At 32.7% G+C, this 17,806-nt stretch overlaps 1 protein-coding gene across 5 annotated transcripts in view; it reads right to left on the minus strand.

Annotated features, from left to right (window-relative positions):
- Nucleotides 1–17,806, minus strand: part of LOC110996534 (teneurin-a) — an 80,586-nt gene that overhangs the window by 26,898 nt on the left and 35,882 nt on the right. For all 5 annotated transcript variants that reach the window (XM_045633067.1, XM_045633068.1, XM_045633070.1 and 2 more), the window contains 6 exons: nt 15,695–15,942; nt 3,075–3,194; nt 2,331–3,008; nt 2,067–2,261; nt 1,209–1,418; nt 564–749 (listed from right to left, as the gene is read on the minus strand). In XM_045633067.1, the coding sequence (XP_045489023.1) occupies nt 564–749; nt 1,209–1,418; nt 2,067–2,261; nt 2,331–3,008; nt 3,075–3,194; nt 15,695–15,942 (1,637 nt within the window). The remainder of the gene's footprint in view (nt 1–563; nt 750–1,208; nt 1,419–2,066; nt 2,262–2,330; nt 3,009–3,074; nt 3,195–15,694; nt 15,943–17,806) is intronic.

Genomic DNA, 17,806 nt, shown 5'->3' on the forward strand with positions numbered 1-17,806 from the left:
CCGAAACTACACGTTTTGGTTGTCATAGCGTCATACTCATAATGTAATACACTTAAAGCTTTTGACAAAAGTAATAATCATTAGTTCTGTACTACATATATTGAAAAGAACGAATTAGTAGTTAATCATTGCTTACATGTATCTTAATAACGGCTGAACCGATTTTGATTGTTGAATAGTCGCAGTAACATAGTCGCATTTTTTTGTTTGGTTAATTGTTTAAGATTCTATGAATGGAAGAAACTGCTTTTAGCAGCAATACCTGTCCCGAGTGATAGTGATGTAATTATTGAAATTTATAGCGAACCATGACGATGTCCTATTTACTTGGCGTGTCGTTAGGAAAATTATTATTAACTATAATTGAATAAATTATTTGTGACATTTACGACACGATCGTAAGCTCCGTAGGGGTCTCCCAAATAGGTGAGTCAACGAAGCCGGGTGCGTTGCCAGCTTTTAAGGGAGGAGGCTTTTAATAAATGAAGGTCAATCTCCCAGGGAAACGCTCACTGAGAGGCGACTCCACAGTTTTTGCATAAGTCCATATAGAAGATACTCACGTATGGTACAATGTCGTCCATTCCAACCCTGCGTACAAACACAGGTGCCATTCTTACATTGCCCATGTTCATGACACCGTGTATCGCATGGTCTTTGGTCACACATCGATCCTGTCCATCCATCGTCACAGCGACATACGCCTTCCGCGCAAACTCCGTGAGGCCCACAATCCAGTGAACATACCACTGTAGGTAATTTCATTATGAATTTGGGAATAGGAAGATTCTATAATTGTGTTCGCAAAATATAGGTAGACAAAATTGTATGGTGATATGTTATCCCAAAATTGTATAAACGATAATAATTTATATAGCACATACTACACGTAATTTTTAAGTTTGTAACGATAAAATATCAAGTTCTATTGTTCTATATTTTGGTAGTAATGTAATGTAATATGAATATTATTAGGTATTTAAACTTAACTACTTTCTTTTGTAATATTAAATATTAATCGTCGTTTGTTTAAGGATTAGTTTTCTTTTAGTTTTGTGTACTAATGTTTTCTAATTTTATTATATATATTTTTTAATATACCATTACATAGTAATAATAAATACTGTATATTGGTGTGTTGGAAATAAAATAATATATATATATTCGTAATATTATAATGATCGGATCGCCAGTCTTTTAACCCTTACCTTGAGAGCAATCATCGCCGGTATACAGTGGATCACAAACGCATCTCCCAGCATCAAGATCATAGATGCCTCTCTGAGAGCAAGCTGGGAGGCATCTTTGGACCCTGGCATCACGGTCTGTGCATGCTGCACCTCTCCATCCGGCGCGACAAACACATCTTCCACGAACACAGGATCCGTGACCGCCGCACGTAGGATCCAGACAATCCTCTGCATTATAGAATTAATTACACGCTTTTTTTGGGAATGATGAGGTGGTTTTTGGATCGTTAAAAGAATAAGAAAAAATCTTGAGCGCGTGTTCACTAAGAGCGTCTTTTGTACGATGAATTTATTACTTGAAGTCTTTACGTAGGTTATAAGATGCATAATAATAATAATAATAATGATCTTTATTTATTTTCTCAGAAAACTTCATACATGATAAGTTACAACTATTTATTATGTATGTAAATAAAGTTTTTCATGAGTTTTTCGAAATAAAAAACTATATATTAAATAAGTGATGACGCTCAGAGACTTGGGAAGATGGAATGATGATAGCGGGGATGAATTGGAAAATTGTGGAATGAATTTGTGAAGAGAAGGGGACGAATTTGAAGGAAACCTTAAGTTCTCTTCGTCGAGTAGGTACTTAGATTAACGATAATACAAAAATAGCATGTACTTAATTTAGTCAAAAATAGTATTCGAATAACGGCTATTTTTACTATCTATAAAGTTTAAGTTTCAAATAATGTCTAACATATTAAATATTAATTCATTACGTATTCCATTTAAAGGCTCATAGCTCATTGTTAACGATGGCAATAGCGAACTATCAAACAGTTGTTTCCTAAGTAATTAAAGTGAAAATACCTTCATCACATTTAACTCCTTTCCATCCAGGCTTACAATGACATTGTCCCGCAATACACCGTCCCCTTCCCGAACAATCAGCGGGTTCACAATCGTGGGCCGGCACATCGCATTCAGCTCCTTTCCAACCTTCTGAGCAATGACAAATTCCACCCGCGTAAGCACCATGACCAGAACAAAGTACGGGGCACACGCCTAAAATAACAATAAACATTTTTCATTCATGTTCTTCATACACAATACACAAAACTATTCATTACTTACTTTTCGAGCAATCATGGCCTTCAAAACCGTCCGAACAATCGCATTTTCCCAGATAACAGGATCCATGACCTGAACAGTCATCTGGACAGGAGTTAGTTACACCTTCCGCTTCAGTTACTATCATTTCAACTCTGTGCGGTTGGAGTTCGTCATTGTAAATTGATATGAACCATCTTCCTGTATCCAGATACTGTAGAATGCTGACATTCACTCTCATATCAGTAGACCGCCTCGATATTGTATGGTTCCATCTTTGATGAGATTTAGGAGAGATGAATAATGATTCGAAATCGTTAAAATTGTGGTCAGTAATGTCTCGCGAGAGCGTACTTCTTTTTCGTCTAAGTCTGTGATCAACTCTACCACCACGAATGAACTCCACAAAGTCGTATTGGGTGACACTTGGTGCGACATTTCTTCTACCGTATACAGCGAAATTTGCACCCCATGGCACTGTGAAGTTAAGACTGACGAACGCTGGCTGTTTATTCCTAAACTCAGAGCTCCAGAATTGATAAGCCGGTATGGTTGCACTATGTAGTTGGTCAAATTCTCTAACTTCTAAGGCGGGTGACCAAGGCGGTGGTGCCGCTTGTTGGGCTTGCTGTGGTATCACTGCTGATTCTATAGCCGCTTCAGCTGTCGTTGACCATCCTAAAGACGACGTAGATATCGATTCTGGAATAAATATTCATTTAGAAATATGTTCACCAAAATTAACCCTATTCATGAAAACATTCATACCATCAGAAGGCGAAGATGTTGATAATGCATCTCTTATCCCATGAGAATGCGTAACAGCCTTTACATCTTGAACCAGTATGCAATTAGAATTGTCTATATTACTTTTAATTGACGATAATGCTGAAACAAAAGAAGGAAATAGAGAATAAAGGCGACACAAATCAAACGTATCATGTAAGAGAGATTAATTAAGTTATTGTCTCTAAAGATAGAATACCGTCTTCCGCGGTGACAGAGCAACTAAATGTTGGAACTACCTGCCACCTCCAATCCAATCCACGTCATACAAATTACGTCTTTTGTAAATAATATATAAAAGTAAATTTTTGGTATATCAGTCGGCTGTATCGGGTATTTAGTTGCATTGTCATAAATTCTTTTTGAATTTGTTATTTGATTTTTTTATTTTACTTTACTTATTTAATTTTATTTTATTTTACTTAATTGTTATTTTTTTGTTTTTGTTCAGTGTATATAACTGCCATAAGATTGACACTGAAAAGAGTTACTGGTGGCAGTAACTTAGGGCCCAATTTGTTATTAAAGTGTTCGTAATTCTGTTATATGTGTGTGTTGTGTGTGTGCTTTAATGATATAAACGTTTTTTCCTCTTTCTTTATAATTAATACAATACATTTGGGATAATATTTGATTTATTTGTTTTCATCTTTTCACCGCTGTAACTGATATTTAAAAAACCTATGTGTCACTGAAAATCAGTGTTACAGCAATGTAGGGTCCATTCTTAATTAAAACGTTTGTATTTATTTTATATGTGTGTGTCAAATCAAACGTTTCTCATCTTTATTTCTAAATCCAATACATTCATATATGATTGATTCGTTACGGACGCCAGCTATAGCCGTATGTTAAATTGATGTCAATTGCGACACATCTAACGTCACAATACAAAATCGGGTTCATAAAGAGATGTCACTGGAGAATGTGACGTTTGAGAGCATGCATGAGTAGGGTGTCGTCCCGTTGAGTTTTAATTAACCGACGGATTGCGCAGCGCATTTCGTACAACTATGACGGAACAATTGGATTCGGTGTAAGCATCTATCGTTCGTTTCTTGCTATACCGATAACCAATCTATAGTATCAGCACCGTGCTACGTAATTTAATAGGGTAATTCTTCACGGTTCTAAGCTTAAACACGACAGGCTTTCGTCAGTTTTTTATCAAACCGTGAATTTACAAGTTTTTATAAAGCTAACAGCCGAAGAAAAGTACAGTCTTCGCCCTTATAGAGACTTAAATATCAATATAGTAAATTTGGTAACTTCAAATTTTTACTACTCCTAACTTAAACTCATAATATCTTTATGCATAGGTAAACAAGTTAAATGTACATTTACTACCAGTTCCTAAGTTAGGCTAGATAATGTTCCATAATATTTACTAGTTTTATTTAATATTACTACATAATATCTACATATGTTGTGACTAGATTTGAATATATATTAGGTAGTGATTGATAAATTTAAAAAAATGTCTGTCTGTCGCACTCGACTTTCTGGGTCTAAGGCAAGCCGGTTTCCTCACGATGTTTTCTTCACCGTTCGTGCGAATGTCAATTGGTGCACAACCGGGTATCGAACCTACGACATCAGGGATGAGAGTCACAAACTGAAGCTTCTAGGCCAACACTGGTCATCCTGCTCACTGCTAGTGAACTTTAATAAATAATAAAACAATATATTTGCGATTCTAGGCAATATTTTTAAGTCTTTAATCGTAAGCCTGATTTAAATATATTACCATGTGATTAGTTTTAACGATACTACCAATAAATAGTCCATCCAATTTAAATGGGAAGTGATTTTTATTAATGTAATTTATGAGTATGGAGCGTGCGTCGCAGCTATTATGTTATCAATGGTCGTCGGGCCATCTATCCCTAGATTTGGTGATAAGAATCTCGATGCGTTGACGCCATTTGGCTTGCACTCTGAATTGGGCAATTTACGTTAACTGGAGGGTCGATAATAAGTTTTATCTCCCGATCTGTAGTTAAATTGGTAATTTATTCATGGTATTGATTAAAGCCGAGCAGTGTTGGCCTAGTGGCTTCAGCGTGAGACTCTCATACCTGAGTTCGTAGGTTCGATCCCGGGCTGTGCACCAATGGACTTTCTTTCAATGTGCGCATTTAACATTTGCTCAAACGGTGAAGGAAAACAACGTGAGGAAACCGACATGTCTTACTTAGACCCAAAAAGTCGACGACGTGTGTTAGGCACTGGAGGCTGATCACCTGCTCGCCTATTAAATTTAAAAATGATCATGAAACAGATTCAGAAATCTGAGGCCAGGAACTAAAGAGGTTGTAGCGCCACTGATTTTTTTTATTCATTAAAGCCCCATAGATGACATTCTACGTCATAGTGAACCCATTAAATTTACTTATGATGGATAAAAAAAATCATAAAAAAAATTTACATTAAGGCGTGGGCCCATCTGATGCTCAGTGATGCCCATAGACACTCAACAAACTTGGAAAATAGTAGCGAAGATGAGAGACAAATAAAATATTAAGGAGATCTTCCAAGTCGGAGATCGTGTCTAATAAATACCATAATCTTGGTGTAATCCTTATTATAGTACTCGAATATAGGCTATTATTATTATATTTATACGTCACAATGTAATTTAAAGCGACAAAGAACTTCTATAATTAATTTTAGTTCTAACAGTCGTAAACAAGAGAGAAGTACGGGCGAACGAGCGTAAATGACGCAATTTCCGCCCACAAAAATGATAAATTGCAATGTGGTATCGCGACTTTTAGATGATCCCTCGTAAAATCTATAAATTTACGGAAATAGGGTAACATTGAATACGTCTCAGATCACGAAACGATTGTGTGCAGATGGACCATGTTTGCTGATACATATATCTCTAATATAAAGAGAAAAGAATGTTATGTAAGTATGTTTGTAAAGAATTGCTCTAAAGTACTGGACCGATTTTAAAAATTCTGTCACCTAGTCATTATGATAGACTAATTTAATTGCAAGAAAAATAAGGTACCCTACTAAAACTATAATAATGTTACCTGTGTAAAAAATGCCTATAAAATATATTTCATCGCATGCGCTGTAAAAACTATTAATGATAGAACCAAACAAATGTTTCACAATATTATAGAACATATCAATTTCTACATAATTGTAAAAAAAAAGTCCACCCGTGCGTTTGTTTGTAATATTATATTATTCATTGTTGTTGTTTTTTTGTATTATTTTATCGTGTATTGTTATCAAATAAGTATTCTGTTTCTTGATTGCTTTTCTACTTTACTATTGTAATATACAATAAGTGGCTTCAACGGGCGTCTTTCGTCCCTGAGGTCGCAGGTTCGATCCCCAGCTGTGCACCAAAGGACTATCAATGTGTGCATTTAACATTTACTCAAGGAAACCAGCGCGAGGAAGCCAACTGGCCTTAGATACAAAAAGTTGGCGAGTACAGAAATCTAAGTCCTAGACAAGACACACAATGTTCTTGAGAAGTTAAAGGAAGTGCACAAAATAATTTAACTCAAAGTTGTGGACACACGAAGTATTTTTCGAGTTAATACAATTTATTGTAATACGATTCAGCATAGATTGCATCTGAGATGGGGGAGCGAAACTCGTTTGAGTCCCGAGGGAAGGCAGACTCGGTATTAGTCACGTGATAAATCTTCACTCTATCTCCCTTTTTCAACATGAGACGGTAATCACATCTCTTTCTTTATAAATATGATAAGGGTGAGGTCCGCCATATCGCGAACATACTGAAATATCCATTTCAAAGTGACAATGTGACGTAATAAATCTTCGTTATTAATTGCTTTTAAGTGTTGATAAGATTTTAAATCGATAGATAATGTAATTAAGATTAAGAACCGGCTGTTGGAAATGTATTTTAATGGGTATAATTAGAACTGTTTAAATTTTTCTAATAGCGTTAAGATTTGACCGTCGTCTAGTATGTTTGTATTTGCAATGGCTTTAAATATTGTCGCATTTCACCTCAATTTTTTAGTATTGAAAAATTGGTTTATTATTTACTTTATCCTTGTATTATTAGGTTAATATGCAAATATTAAGGCACTTTTAAATAGAAATGTCATAACGTATAAACCATTGTACATTATTAAAATATAGGTGACTCCATTTTGTTCTAGATTTACGTTAGTCAACTGCACTAAAAAGTTCTTATTTAAAAATGTTGCCAACACAAAAATAACAATACAAATTGTACATTATAGAGATAAGCATTATTATTTTATAAATAATATATATTGCTTACGAAATTCTTACACTATTTATTTATTTTTATTTAAGTAGCCAATAGCTTTTATAAAAATTACAAAACCAAATGTATTAACAAAGAGTTACCATGCACAGCCCCAGTAATATTACTAAAATATATATTTATTACTGATGAATATTGGTGTATCTGTACGTGTTTTTGAAATCGTATGTGTGACTATTGTGTATATCATTTTTGTAAGCTTTAGTTTTATTAAAGAATGACAAATAAAATGTTTTTTCAAAATACATAATATAAGATTTGTAAAATTTTCGAAAATATACTTCTATGAAACTGTGGGTATGATTCAATTCAAAGAGAAATAAACATAAAAATGTTTATATTTATATATTACAAATCATTACAATGTTTAAGATTTAGGAAATCTTTTAAGTAAAAAATACTGTGTAAATGCCCAGCTCTTCTCTATAAATATTTTTTTATGCACTCGTGAAGTGTATGAGTGTGTGGGTGAATGAGTGAAATGTGTAACTATATGTTATCTAGAAAGAAATGTATTACTTACTACCAGTTATGTTTTTTGAAACAATTTTTTAACAAAGCAACACACATATCGCCCTTGCATTAAATTTGTAGAAAGCTTTAATAAAACATTTGGGGTCCAAAATTTCAATTACATTAAAAAGTTGCAATGTACGTGATCTAATGAAGGGTGCAACAGATGTTCTAAACCAGTAAGATTAGGATTAATGTCGGCTAATATCGCTTTTTATTCACATCCGGAATAGGCGTACTCGACAAAATATTGCTTTGTGTTCCATATAGAACTGTCAAATGACGTGTTGCTCTGCCTAAATCTAGTTTCAATCCCATTTATTATGAAAATTGATCATGAAACTAGAATTTGTAAGAAATCTGAGGCCCAGACCTGGAAAAAAAGGAGAAAGAAAAAAATCTATTTTCGAATTATTTATTTATATTTTTAATGTTTTTTTTATATATTTTTATCATCTTATCATATGATTTAACATCATCAAAAAATCGTCAAACCGTATATCAGTTTTTAGGCGATCATAGCGCTCTGTTATTCAAAAAATCGTATGAATTTTACAATTCATATTATTTTTTAATGAGTTATAAAGGGGCCGTTCAAATATTATGTAATCAGATTTACTGCAATTTATTCCTCTTGTCAGCAAAAGTAAGTGAAGCTTTCAAAAATACATAGACAATTTTTGGACTATAAGTGTAAAAAGAATATTATCTGTCACCAAATAAGTAAGTTAACTTAAGTTATATATTCATACTAATAATGTTCAAATTTGCCTTGCCTTATAGTTTATATTTTATTAAACCAAATTGACATTTGACTCGCCGAAATCCGATACCAAAAATACTGTCAACATTGTTTGAATTGTAGTCTTTGCCCTACCCCAATTTTATTCGATCACAACTCCCTCGGGCTATAACATAGAACTTCGCATAATTACATTAGAAGTTTTACTCCGTATTTATTCAAAAGTATCGATTCAACTATAACTTATGTAATAGGAAAACTTTCAACTGTAATTATATAACTAATTATACTTAAGACTTTGATGTGACGGTAAAATATTCGAATTTAGAACAAAATTGTCGGCGTGTTATGCTTATCTGTGAGACGGCGCGGCGTATCTGTGGAATCTAAAGCGGTGATTTGGAGGCGTATAAGTCATTCAATTAGAAATTCGTGTATCCAACATCAGTATGCAGGGTGCTTATAGCTTATCTCTTTCCATAATTTAATAGATTTCTAAATGAAAGATCCGATACGATATATCCGTCGGAATATCGAGCTGTTGATATTACTCTATTGCTATACAAATTAAGGGAAAATGTGAATTAAATTATCGCTTCCATAAAAAAATTTGAGGATTGTTTTTGGTTGAGTGAGTTCAATGACCTTGACTTAGACATGCTATCTTTCACTAGGTTTTGATTGGTAAAAATAAAATCAATAATTAAAAAAAAAATCATAACCCATTAAAAAAATTTTAAAGTTTAAATAAATATAAAAGTGGGGAGAATTTCTTATATAACCAGACCTTGCTTAATACTGGCCGACTGTAAAAAAGCGTTATTGTAAATCTTTATTCCATATTATAGAGGGACAAAAATGGCTGTCGCTGCGTAAAATCTGTGCTCGTAGCGCAGATTTTACGCAGTCTTACCACACGCACCCACGTTCTGAGTTTGGTCACCGCGAACGGATGGGACTATTTTTGTTGTGATCATTTTGTCATTTTGTAAAATTTAAGGAAGTTGAACGGAACACTAGAAAGGTAAATAAACATTATCGACAACTAGATGACCTTTATATTAACATCATATTTGTGTCAAAACGCAATATAACATTTTAAAAACAGACCAAATACAACCTCAAACAGTCGAGAAACACAATTTTGAAGGCATCTCTAAATATGTGACAACTAAGTGACACTTCGTTATTTCTAAAAAGACGTAAGAATAGGAACATCGTTTTTAGTAAATTTATATTCTAAATATTTTCTGTTTCTATACCTTATGTAACTACGAGATAGAAATCTTAAGAGGGCAAAGTTAATTCTGAATAGAACACTAGAATATTTAAGAAAACGTAACTCGATATTAAATTTACACACCTAACTGTCACTTAAAAAAACTGTCAGCGAATGACAGCGCGCTGCAAATATAGTTTACAGTTTACACAGATAACATAAGCAATAATGAAGAATTTTGTAAATTCCAAATTCAAATTCAATATTTATAGTTAGAATATTATAATTATTTAAAGAGTTTTTATTCAATGTTATCTGTTCCTTTACATAACAACGAGATATAAATCTTAAGAGGGTGAAGTTAATTCGGGATGTTAAAATTAATTAAGCCGCTAAAAATGTTTGAAATGGGCTTTCGCTGGATCGATTTAAGTCGAATGTAGGTCAGTAGTTAACAGTCTTACGCGGCATCTTTTTGATGCTATTTTTGCGCTTTCTTAAATGTGTCTGCGGTTTCAGCTGTGTGAGTTCGAAGTAGTCTTTAATTAATTTTTATGTTCCATTTTCAAATATTCGAGATAGTATAAATTGCAATTAATTATTTTTTAAACGTAATTATTTATTTATTTGATATAACATATTTTGAAAGTTTTTTTTAATTTAAGCTAATACGTAGTAGAAATTCATATGATGTTTGTCAAGCAACACAAAGCGGCTAAATGTCACATAATGTGAAATATAAATTATGTTTCGTTCCTGCAATACAATTCTTACTATTTTCTTTAAAAGGGTTACCTGGAAGAGGAAGGCCATCATTTGCAATATTATTTAAAAAATGTATTGTTAATTAATTTAATTAAAAATAAAAATCTGGATAGAAGATATTGAAGCATAAGCAGGAAGCTTATGGAGAAAGAAAGCCATGAAGGCCTTTACATTTGAAGGCGTTCCGATGAATAATACAGAACGTAGATAAAAAAATAAATAACAAGAAAAAATGCATAAATCTAGACTGTATATATTCAAAATTAAGGATTGGAAAAAATATGAATAAGTTTTTATCATTACATTTTAATTAACAGCCCTAGAATTTAATTATTTGACACCCGGAGAAAATAAAATTTACAATCTCTTTAATGAATACTTATTTTATTTTTTATGATGATTGTTTATGACCAGTAATGTGGCCAGTCAAGATTCTTGTAATATTTTTAAATTCTTTAACACTTTTGATCTATTAATTGTATTTTAATATGTTAATGGTGTTAAGGAGGATTAAGCTTATTATGGTTGATTTGTTAATTACATATCTCAACTTAGAAAATATGATTCAGGCTTTCATAGGTAATACTTCCATGTGTTCCATTTTCAAATACTTCTATCAACCTAAGAATATTTCAAACCATAAAATCTAAATCAAAAAAAAAATTAAAATATTTGAATAGAGAATGTTTATTTGGCGCCATTTCGAAAGCGTGAATGAACAGATATCGAAAATAATTAAATACATGTTTTAGCTTTGTAAGTTGAGATTGCAATTTTATATTCGCAGTAAAATTACAAGGGACGGGGATATAATTTATAACCTCGATAAAACAGAAGCGAAGGGCTTGAGGCAACGCATTGCCGCGGGTTAGACGAATGATTTATTTTTTTCTGTTTACCTTGTTATTAACCGAGTTCAATGCGTGCCTGTATATATGTAAACTTGCGAGAATGTATAAAACATGTATGTCTACATACAGTAAAGGAAAACATCGCATGAACCGGGAATACTTAGTCAAAAGTCGACGGTTTGCAGGCATCTGTGCATGCCTATTAAAATAAATTATCACAAAACAGATTCAGTATAATATATTAGGTACTGTTTTACTACTGGTATTATTTTTCAGATACCATAGATACAAAAATAAAAAAGAAATACCAAAGGTAATATATTTAGTATTATTATTACTGTTATTAACCCTAAGTTATTTTACCAGACCCTGTACTCTAGTGTGTGTACTCTTGAGAATTAAACAAACAAAGAATATTTGATTTCAAACATTTGTTTGATCAAACAATTTTGATGTCAAACTTATCGATTTTCTTCATTAGCATTGGTTATCACGTCAGCATATCTCTGATTCATAAACTTTTTTATGTAATAGGTGGCAAACGGGTAGGAGGTAGTACATTCGTACATTTGTACATTACATTCGTACATTTGATAAGTGATAAGTAATACCGCCGCCCATGGGCATACACATTGCCAGAAGGTTCACAAGCACGTTGCCGACATGTAAGAATTGGTACGCTCTTTTCTTGACCATAAGTCGAATATAAAGGTAAATTGATTATTATTTAACTAAACTAGGCTTATAGTACATTTAAGTCTTACCAGTAAATATTAACATGTGATAATTCGCCTTTAACGATTATATAACTTTCTCATAAAAAAAAGGTCGCTGCGTCTGGCTGTCTGTATGAAAGCGATTTACTCAAAAAGACAACATATTCTTGTAGGGTCTTCACTAAGATGGAGTGGTTTGTGAGGAAGGTTTATGTATATATATGTATGGTTTTAAATTAAATGCCTGATTAATAACGATTATTTTTGCGGAGCTTGAAAATCTTTGCCAAAATATATAAAATAGTAGTTGCCTGGAAGAGATCGTTCGAAAGTCATACCAGTTGCCCTCCTTTTCTTTTAATTATGTTCATGTTTTATATTGTAATGTAACGTAGAGTTAATAATTAAATTAAATAAACCACAACGTTCTTTAGGTCAGTTCCTCAAATTTCTGTATAAGTTTCATGATAATTTGTCTTATAGGCAAGTAGGTGATTAACCTCTCTGACACACTCGACTTTTCGGGTCTAATGCGAGCCAGTTTCCTCACGATGTTTTCCTTCACCGTTCGATTGTATAATGCACTTATAGAAAGAAAGTATATTGATAGACAGCCAATGTAGCTGAAGCCACTAGTAGTAGTTATAGTGGTTTAGTTGAAATATGCTTGGAAATTGATGAACAAGTAAGGAATGACGTTCTATTTCATCCAATACCCTTATAAGTCTAAGTACTTATTTTTATTCCCTTAGGCGAAAACCTGCATGTTTCTAATTTGCCGACAGCCCGCAGCGATGGATTTTCTCCAATAGGGGCGACTCTAATATTTTCTGATTAGAAAATGCTTCGAGTAATCTTTAAATTATTTCCGTCTTTCATCGGTGAAGCTTAACGCCATTTTTAATTTTCTTTTTGATTTAACCACGATAGTTCTAGAATCATCAATATTATATAGAAATCTTTACTATATATTACAAAGAGGAAGGAATGGCATATAAAAGTATGTTTGTATCGAATTGGCTCAAAAAGTACTGGACCGATTTTAAAAATTCTTTCACAATTTGACTCCTACATTATCACAGATTTATTTATATGTTCTAAAATAATTAGGCGCTTTTGATAAGCTACGTAATATCGTGTACATAATTTTTACTTACTTACATCGCAAACAAATTTAGCCTGACAAAATTAGCTTCAAAAATCGCTGACATTGCAAAGGGGCAGTAATCGCAGCCCATATACGGATGTACAACGGTAAAAATGGGTATTTTAGTGGGTGTGTTGTTGTCGTTAGAACACTGTACAATACGCACAGAATCAATGTCTCTAATATCTCAATAAGGATTACAGATATTTATAAGAATTTAAAAAATATAGATAGATAGATAATTAATAATACATATAAGGGCGAGATTTACTTCCCGTCACTTCACAGAACACATCTATTCCCGTTTTTCAAAGTAAACACACTAATGCAGTAGAAAATATTTATATTGGAAACAATCTAATCTGTATTCGAAATGAGTAAATAAAATGCCGGCTTAATGAACGGACAGCCATCCCGCTGTGATTAACTAAACAACGTTATTTATATTAACATTTTGTTCTAACATTTCCTAGCCATAAAAAGAGAATGCTTTAACGTTTGAATGTGATTTATTTTCGAAGCAGAGATGATTTTTATACAAAACATTGGGTTTTATAACACGGCTTGTTAGGCGTCTTTGTTTTTCATTAGAAACATAAGGAAGCAGGCTTTAGAACCAAAAAGTCCGTGTTAGAAAAGAAGATGCAGTAATTAGAGATTTAGGCCTGAGAAATAAAAGATTTAGACCTGAGAAATAAAAGTATTAGGCATGAGAAATACAATGTTTTTTTAATGGAGCTTATGTATAAACAAATCGAATCTAAGACGAAATGCATGAGTCCATATATTATTTCAACATAACCCCTGACTTGTTTAGGCTTTGTTTGTGGCTTTTAAACAGTTTACAGAATTCTGAACCAATTCGACTTAAGAGTACGTCAAGAAAACGTAACAATTCTTAAAAGACTTTTTTTTAGGTTTGCTCGTAGTTTTATAAAAAAGTTTATGAAAATATGTTTTTATTCCAAAATCTCAACAATGTCCTCCTACATTTTGGAATCATTTATAGCAAACACTCGTTTCACATCACGCAACACAGCGGAATTAGGTATTATTAAGTTTTTCCTTTCCTAAATGTTTGAATCCTTTTGTTTATATTATATATCCCATCTTTGGCTATATCGTTAGTGTAATTCTTTTTTTGCCACATCTTATATCTTTACACGAGCAATTCTTGTATATATATATGTAATTGGAATCTCGGAATCGGCTCCAACGATTTTAATGAAATTAAGTATACGGGGGGTTTTGGGGGCGATAAATCGATCTAGCTAGGAATCATTTCTAGAAAATTTCATTTTATTCGTGTTCTATCACACTCATGACTTTTTCTTTAAATTAATAACTTTAAAAAAACCAGTTCCTTTTCTTTTTTATTATTCTGTCGGTAAGCTCGAAAAATATTATTCATATTTCATCATTTTATTAATTCGTACTTAAATATAATTTACAAAAAACACGATTTATAATAATAAAAAAATACCGAGCAAAGCTCGGTCATCCAGGTCCTGTAATATATGTTAGCTGTTAAAAAAAACAAATATTTAGTAATAACTTTTTCATGTTTTAAAACCCCTTTGATAGATTAACTTAATTCTGTCCCCTCAATTCTAGTTCTAATGTATTAAGGTTCGGTATTTTTTAATATGGGCGCCCCCAACGCCCTTGGCTATACGAGATTTTAAAAATATTTGATATTGTCGGTTTAGTGAGATTTTTTTTTCTCTGTTTTCGTTAGTTATATATTGTCTCTAACATTAAGATTTCAGAGATTTTTTTCTGCATAATCACTAAATAGTATTATATATATGTATGTTTGTTTCGCAATCTACACTTCTTCACAATTATTTTTTTACTGTTTTTTTTCAATGTCATGTTTTTTTAGTTTACTATTAGGTACTATTTCTCTGTACCTATGGGATATGTGAAACGGCGAAGGCCTATGTTGTTGGCGGTACCAAGAACCAGTCTCCCGTGAACAAAGACGCCTACTGAATGCTGTCTTACTATAGACATATTTATAAATTCGCAAAGTGAATTTACAGTAGCGATATTGTGTATATTGTGTTTAATAGTACTTAATTATATCGACATTATCATATTGGCATAGGCAGTATTTCTGTAAAAAGGTACAAAATAGTGTACAGATTTGTTTGTATATATTGTTTTTACGAGTTTAACTTAACTTCATGAAAAGAGCGTGCCAATTCTTCAAAGGCCGGCAATGCACTCGCGAGCCCGCTGGCATTGAGAGTGTCCATGGGCGGCGGTATCACTTAACATCAGGTGAGCCTCCTGCCCGTTTGCCCCCTGTTCTATAAAAAAAAACTACTAATTAATTTGATTGTCTAAACTTACCTATAAAATAGGCGAGCATCGCTGCGAGTATTACGCACAGACATATCATCGCTATGGCTAAGCACTTCCACGTGCATCGGTGCTGACATCTCTTGTCTATGTGAAACCGTGAGGGGGAGTACACTGGAACGGGGCTCGGTTGACTAGTTCGAGGTGGGAAGACTGGCATCACCAGCGGCTGATTCGCCAGTTGGCAGTGGCCGCCGAGAGTTCCTCCCATTCCACTCGACATACCCGTGCCAGCGATTCTGTGAACAAATGTTTCTGGTTATACTTCTATGTAAATCAAAGGCATCATACAAGTAGAGTATTGACGGAGTATATGGTAACATTAGACTTTTATTGTGCGCAATTAACACTCGCTTGATAAAGAAAAACTTCATGAGGATACACGTATGCCTTAGCTAGCGTGTGTCACAGTAGGCTCATTGTATGATTAGGATACAGAGCCCTGTGACAATACCTAAGACTTCCGAAATTGTAAAGTTAAAAATAATATATATACTAATTAAAGAATAAATGATATCTCTGTGATAATTTTATTTATTTTATTTTAATATTAAGTTCTCAATTAAGGTGGCCTTTATTTACCGCATTTAACTTATAACATGAAAAAATAACTATAACCTGATAAAATGACTATAGCCTGAGAAACTACTTACCTTTAACCTGAGAAAATACCTATAGGTTATAGATCTTTTCTCACTCCTCAGAAAGTGGACTTTATTTTTTAATAAATACTGTAAGCAGTGTCATTGTACACTTTCTTATGTTAAACAATATTTTTAGTGAATTAGGTTAGACATAAATTACTGCTTAATCTTCAGTTAAATCATAAAGTTAATATCTCAGTCTCAGTATCTCAGACAGACATGACTTATAAAAATTAACAAAGATATGTGATGATCTTAATTCAAAAACCTGAACATATCGATTTCTCCATCCACTTTTTATATAAATATCACGGCCAGGATACACAGTTATCTCAGGTAAGGGATAATTCGACAACTGTTGCGTAAAGACCATATGGTCATTTTTAACACAATCCGAAGGTATTATTAGCCGAGATTACAAAAAAGTATTTAAGGTCGCTCCGAGAAACCATTAATCAATTACTGACGTCTGGCACCAAAGATTTACCATATGGCGTGTGTCAGCCACCTGACGTTTGTATATTTTAAAATAAAAGGTTAATTGAGACAGTTTAATACAGACAAAGACGGTTGCATGAATTAAAATGAGTTGAAAAAGTATTTAAATATTACAAAACTTTAAATGTAATAGTTTAAATATTAGTAAGTCATAACAGTATTTATTTCCAACACACAAACAGTATTAACAATCTTCTTTACCTGGATAGTAATAATAATAATTAATAAATAGAAAAAAGGGTACATACATAAGTAAAAGAAAAGAAAATAAAGAAATACATGGAACTTAACGTCAAAATATAATGTTCTCGTTAATAAAAAATAATGCTTCTAAATTTAAATTTACTGCCATTTTCAAATCAAGGCCGTAACAAACTCTTCTAAATCGCTGTTAAAGATATTGTTTTGTAAGGCGCTTCAACAATTGCACAATGCACATACTATTGAACAACGTTGAAAACAGAACTAATACAAAACTACTTGTTAGGGAAGAGCAAAATCGCCTTCCCTATTTTTAAATTTCGAATAGAAACTCACAACCAAAACAAGTTATAACATAACAGTACATGAAATTGATTTTGTGGCGTCGATCTTTTTGTAATATTGACGCTGAACATTACGTCTAGTGCACATCATTTCCGTGGTTAATCGGGATAACTTAGATTTGTTTTATTATGATTGACTTGGGTTATAAACCGATGTTGCTTAACAAAATTGAACTTACATACACATGATGGCTCCAGTGTTGAATTAAAATAATCTATATGATGCCGTTACATACATTTCTTAGCTTAAATAGCTTAGATATGTATAAGCGTCAAAAAATAAACGTGCCTTTGACAAGCATGACAAGCATATAAATAAATAACGATTCACCGATTGAAGTAAAGTATTATAAATATAAATTACTTTAGTTAAGTATTATAAATATTAATTACATTACTTTAAATTTAGCATGTAA

Source organism: Pieris rapae, chromosome 22 (genome assembly GCF_905147795.1).
Source record: "Pieris rapae chromosome 22, ilPieRapa1.1, whole genome shotgun sequence".
Lineage (NCBI taxonomy): Eukaryota > Metazoa > Arthropoda > Insecta > Lepidoptera > Pieridae > Pieris > Pieris rapae.